This window comes from Antrostomus carolinensis, unplaced genomic scaffold (assembly GCF_000700745.2).
Source record: "Antrostomus carolinensis isolate BGI_N321 unplaced genomic scaffold, ASM70074v2 scaffold27355, whole genome shotgun sequence".
Taxonomy (NCBI): Eukaryota; Metazoa; Chordata; class Aves; order Caprimulgiformes; family Caprimulgidae; genus Antrostomus; species Antrostomus carolinensis.
This window is the reverse complement of record NW_010314794.1, coordinates 56,207-61,826: the sequence shown is the minus strand read 5'-3', so window position 1 is coordinate 61,826 and position 5,620 is coordinate 56,207. Positions and strand designations below refer to the sequence as shown.

General features: G+C 43.1%; 1 protein-coding gene across 1 annotated transcript in view; it reads right to left on the bottom strand.

The window, feature by feature from the left end:
- Positions 1-1,629: 1,629 nt before the first annotated feature.
- LOC104524787 (RNA-binding protein Musashi homolog 2) overlaps positions 1,630-5,620 on the bottom strand; it is a gene marked incomplete at its 5' end in the record, with an annotated part of 54,164 nt that continues 50,173 nt past the window's right edge. Inside the window, 2 exons of the mRNA XM_029084906.1 lie at positions 1,630-1,848; positions 3,946-4,023. Coding sequence (XP_028940739.1) covers positions 3,982-4,023 — 42 coding nt within the window. The remainder of the gene's footprint in view (positions 1,849-3,945; positions 4,024-5,620) is intronic.

Sequence of the window (5,620 nt, the reverse complement as noted above, 5' to 3'; positions counted from 1 at the left end):
AAACTTGTCAATATTACGTTAAAAAAAGAAGAAATATATCCACACTACAGTATGTTCTTAATGCCACCTACCGTTGTTGTACTTCTAGTTTGCTGTTGCAGGCCTATTTACCAATATTAAAAAAATTAAATTAAAAAATATCCTTCATAAGTTTCCTCCCCCAACAGAGGACCATATATATAACAGCCAAATATTAAACATGTGCAAATAGGAAACTGTCAGTTTTTCCCCTACCAGTCACAGTGCAATGATGTTTTATACTTTATTTTTTATTTTTATTTTTTTTTAAATTCTGTTTACAACTACAATAAATTAAAATCTTCCGTTGCTTCTAGGGTGAAACTTGTAGCACTGAGGTATTCCCAAAAAAAAAAAAAAAAAGAAAAAAGAAAAAAAAAATCAAAAAACCAAAATGCTTTCCTAATTTGTTAATAAAGAAAGTAATGGATTAAAAAAAAAAAAAAAAAGGTAACCACACAAGCTTGAAAGCAGCTCTGCCTGCAGGCGAGGAGGGACCTCGCCTCTCCCCGGGCTGCACAAGGTGCCCAGAGCTGCTGAAATGACTGGACAGCAAGGTGATTGAGTTTAAAAAACATCAATGAAAAGAAAATAAAATTTAAAAAATTAAAAAAAAAAAAAAAAAAAGAAAATCAAGGTGTGCTTTGAACCGTGAATGCATTAAATAGGAAAACCAGAGCTTCTTTTATCAGTCTGGGGAAAAGCAGGTTTTTAAATGAAAAAAAAAAACCAACCAAACAACAAAAACCAAAACCCAAAATGACCACGAGACTGTTCCTTTGTAAGCTGTGCACGTCTGATAGCGAAGATGCTGGTATGACGCTAGGAGAGCTGGGAGGGCTACCACGCCTGCCAGCGAGCGAGCCGAACCGTCTGCGCGTCACCTACCGCGGGCCAGCTCCGGCAGTCCGGCAAAACGCCGACAACTCCACCTCTTTGTTTTTATTCTTCCATTTTCATAGAGAAACTGCCTTAGGCTGACTCCATCACAAAAATAGGTTTGTATTTCTCTTTCTTAATAGTTTATATGTAGTTAATGGAATTGTATTTACAGTATTTTTATTATTTTTTTTTTTTTTTTTCTTTTCAGAATTCACAATTTCAAAAAACCTTATATCACCTCTTTCAACAAAAAAAAGCACTTATAGAAAAAAGGACGCACAAAAAAGTTTGTAGTCCTTGCCTTATTGCCGAAAATAGAGAGAATTAGGTTAACGAAGACGTCACAAACGAAAAGAAGGGCTAGAGAACCTGCTGCTCACCCCTGTCCCCCGTGCCCTGCAAGGCCACCCCACGGCGTCGGTGGCAGCAGAGCCGGGACCGGCGGCTGAGACTCCTGTCACCATCTCAGCATCCTTTAAGCAACGACGACTACGTAAAACAGAAGGGAGAAGGAAGGGAGGTGGGAAAGAAAAAAAAAAGGAAAGAAACCCCTTAATATAAGCAGTTACGCTATGGTTAGGCTCTCGCTAGATACACAAAGAATTAGAACTACGTGGCTACGAGACTATGTCAAAATGCTACGAAAAAAACGTGGTTTGGAGAGGTTTAAAAAGAGGTGTGTGGGGGGGGGGGGAACCCATCAAGAAAATAAACCGAACAAGAAATGGATTTTATATACATACTTTTAAAAGCTGTTGTTTTTATAGTACAGCAGATTCATGAGATGATGAGAGAGATTTTTTTTTAAACAACCCAAGTCCATTGAGTGCCACCTCCAGTTTGTTTGCGTTACCGGTGATGATGTAGCGTTCAAAGTCTGATGAGATCACCCAAACGTGGGCCCCTTCAGAAACTTCGCCCCGTCTTGCCCGGACATCCAGAGAGACTCTGCGGGGAGGAGAAGGCAGGAACAGGGCACGGAGAGTTAACTGAGGTCACTTGGGATTTTTTAATAAACCCCCCCCAAGTGTTGCTTTGCACTGCCATGGTCTGCTCTGATCCACACCAGGAGTGAATCCGGAGTGACCTGGCCGAACGTGGAGGTGTTCCTGGGATCACCGCCACGGGAATGTGGATTTGATGTATTTCCTGCTCTTCCTTCCCAGTTCCACCCCTCTGGAAAGCCAGGAGCTGAGGCAGGCAGCACCTTCCTGCTCTGCTTTGGGAACAATAAAATGTGACTTGAGCTATCGGAAGGACAAAAACTGCTCCTCCAGTTACACCAGGAATTTACAAGGCTTCAGCAAAATGTGGGGGTTTTGGGTTGTTTTTTTTGTTTTTTTCCAAGCTAAAGTACTTGAAAGGTAACAACTTTCACAGGGGCACGCTGCAGCCGTCAGGGTTTATTTTATATCGGAGGCTTCAGCTTCTGACGCTCTATTCCTGCCGGGGCTTAGTGGGGAGATGGAAATAACCATCAGGGCAGGGCTGGCTGTGGCAGGGGACACATCTTGGTCACACATTTTTGGGGGTGACCTCCAGACCCATCCCCAAAGGGTCATACTCAGGGGTAAGGTGCCATTGGGAACGGCCGGTCCCTGCTCCAGGGACCAGCGATGCCTTGGGACGCGCTGCCGCAATAAAATTTCAAACTCAGTGGTCCTTGAGGGATTAATAATAAGGCTCATTTCCCCCTCTCAAAATCTATTTTAATTAGTAATGAGCAACATTAAAAGCACTTTCTGGTTTTAAGTCATTAATGGTTTAAGTCCTAATCCTGGCCAGTAAATGATGGTTACAGTTTGATGTGTGGTGTGAAGTGATGACGATACATTAATCTGAGGAACGCCGCCGTCACCGCAGCGTTATTAGCTCTGCTCGGGTCCCCAGCCGCCGCTCTGCACCACCTCGGTGTTACAGAGGCTGACGTGAAGGGTTCTGACAAATTGATCTGGGAATGTACACTGATACGTGCAAATAATAATGGGGATTAAAGCAAGAGTGCTTATGCCACTTTTTTTTTTCCTTCCCATAAAAAATAACTACTTGGTGGAGCAAATCAATTGACGGAACAATTTCAGGTAATCTTGGGTGTATGTGGGTAGATGAAGAGTAAATAGAAATCCACTAGTATCTATAAGTATTTATATAATTTAAAGCCTCCAAACATCTTCCGCAGTTCCCAGCCCCTTGACTAACTGTAATTCTAATTTGATACACCCATTTGAATGTAAAACATGTGACATTGATCAGGTAGAGCCGGGCAAAAGGCAGAGAAATAAAATCTGTCACATCCATTACATTCGCCTGCAGGGACTCCAGGTAAACCCGTGCCACTGAACGGGGGCAACTTCTGGTTTTCACTGACCGACTTTTCTAATCTACTCTGTTCTCAATGTAAGAATGTTTGCAAAGATGAATATGCCAAAGGCCAACAAAATAAAAAAAAAATAATTAAACATTTAATTAACTTGAGCTTAGTTCAAAGGGTAGGAAACTGGCAGCGATCCAAGGATGCATTACTCAGGTAATGTCTTTAATTTAATTTGCTTAGGTTTAATTTATTTTTTTTTTTATCTTGATAATTGCTCTATGGTTCTGAGTTACAATGTTATCGTTTAGCTGTAATATTTGGTACAGCACTTCATTAAGAATGATGGTTTCTCTATAATAAAGCAGTGGGGCTCGTCTATGTTCAGACCAGTGCAATGGCAGCAGATCGATAACCCCTGTCGGGTGCTGTCAGCTGGCACTTGGTCATTTCCCCACAGGTTACTGGGATCACTGGTTTTTCTGCAGGGGGTTTGGTTCTCCAAATTATTGCACTGAGTGTCATAAAGACAAAAAAGTGACTTTTTGAGGGTTTAGCTCCCGATCTGTCTTCCAGTTTCCAACCTGTGAGATTGATTTGAATAACACAAATCACAGAAAGGAATGATTAAAGGCCAAGGAAAGACGAAATGAAGATTAAAAATTGTTCACTTAAAGTAAATATAGGGGAGATGGTAGTTTAGCACAAAGTACAAATGGTATATACTGTAATACCTCCAAGTGAGATGGCAACCAACCATGTGTAACGTTTCAATGGTATCCATTTGTAAAAGCCGTTGCAATCAAAGGTCCCTAAAATTGTACAATTGTTAAGTTCATCAGTGCTCTATACATGGGAACAGATGATTATTAATTTTGGCAAGAAATTATAAAAAGGACTTGAGAAAGACTGTGTTGCCAGCATGAATAGGTATTTCCGAGAGCTGTTCTGGTCACCAGTGACTTGGTGTGCTGAACCCTACGGTTACCTTTCCAAGACCATGATCTTCTCATTCCCCCAGTTGCAAAAATAAGCTTTGGGTTTTCCCTTCTTTATTTTGAAACCAGGGTTAGTAAATTGAGAGTGTTAAATAAATATATATGTAAAAAAAGCTCTGGGATTCTTTGCAGTTATTGGGGGAAATTAAGAGGCTGCCAATCTGCAAGTCAAATACAAAATCGTTCTTTGGAGACGTGTTAGTGCAGACAAATCCGGATACCCAGGCTTGTGCCTCGTATCCCAGTGCTGGAGAAATCGGGATGGCGCTGAGGACACAGTGCCCAAGTTTTCAAGAACAAACAGGGTTTTTTCTTTAGGTGAAAAATAGAAACACAAGGTGTTGTTAAGTGGTGAGGGATGGCAGTTTGAATTGATGTAGCTCTTGGCAGAGCAATAATATTCCACGTTTGGCACTAGAACTGATCCAAAGGGATTGTCCAGTCCCTGGTGTGACCATGGGAGGGGCAGGACCAGGGTGAGAATGGTGCAGCAGGGGATTTTTGGTCTCTTTGGGTTCTCATTGCTTATGCAATAAAATTAACACAATTTCAGGAACTTTGTCTGCACTACGCTCCCACTCCCCTTGCTCAGCCAATTTGGTCAGAGAGTGAAATTCTCCTCTTGGTTTGAGGGATCTTGGGGGAACCCTCTGTACTTTGCCAAGTTTATTGTACAAGAGGGAAAAAAAAAATCTCATCGTTTCACTAAAAAAAAAAAAAGGGCAACAACTTCAGTTGCATTTTTTTCTGGTCGGGAGACTGACAGCCACCAAAGAGGGCCAACCACATTCATGCTAACACACACAGGTAAAACAGCGCGCTCTGGAAACAGCATGCAGCTGGGTTAAGCGAATCTCCATCGCCCGTCATTAGTGAGGCTGCAGACCCACGCGGCGTTAGAGGGGCTTTTCCAGCGACTTGACAGCACAACGCAAGCGACTGACTTGTAACCTGCAGGTTTGAAGGATTTCTAGTGGTGCCGTAACCGGCTGGAGGTGACCCAGGAGGTCAGCAGATGCTGGCGGCTGTCCCCGGGCCACGGGGATGCTGCAGTTCCAGGGACGGGCGGTGGGAGTGGGACAGCCTTGTGGCCAGTAGCGGGATGGCTGTCCCTTTGCCGAGGTGGTCATGGGCAATGGGGTCCCGTCGGCTGAATTAATGAGCTGCTTTTTGCTCGTTTAGGTGGGAACAGGGAATGGTGAATTGTCTGCAAATGGGCGCATCAGCTGGGATGGGTGGTTGGGCTGATATAAAGCCCATGTAGAAAAGCAGAAACTTGAAAGTTATTATTAAATATTAAATAAAAATAGAAATGTGTCAAGTCTGGACCACAGAAGGCACCAGATGAGTGTTTCCAGCTGGTCACTGGAGTGGTGCAGCCCATTGGCAGCTCCCGGGGGGTGGGCACAGC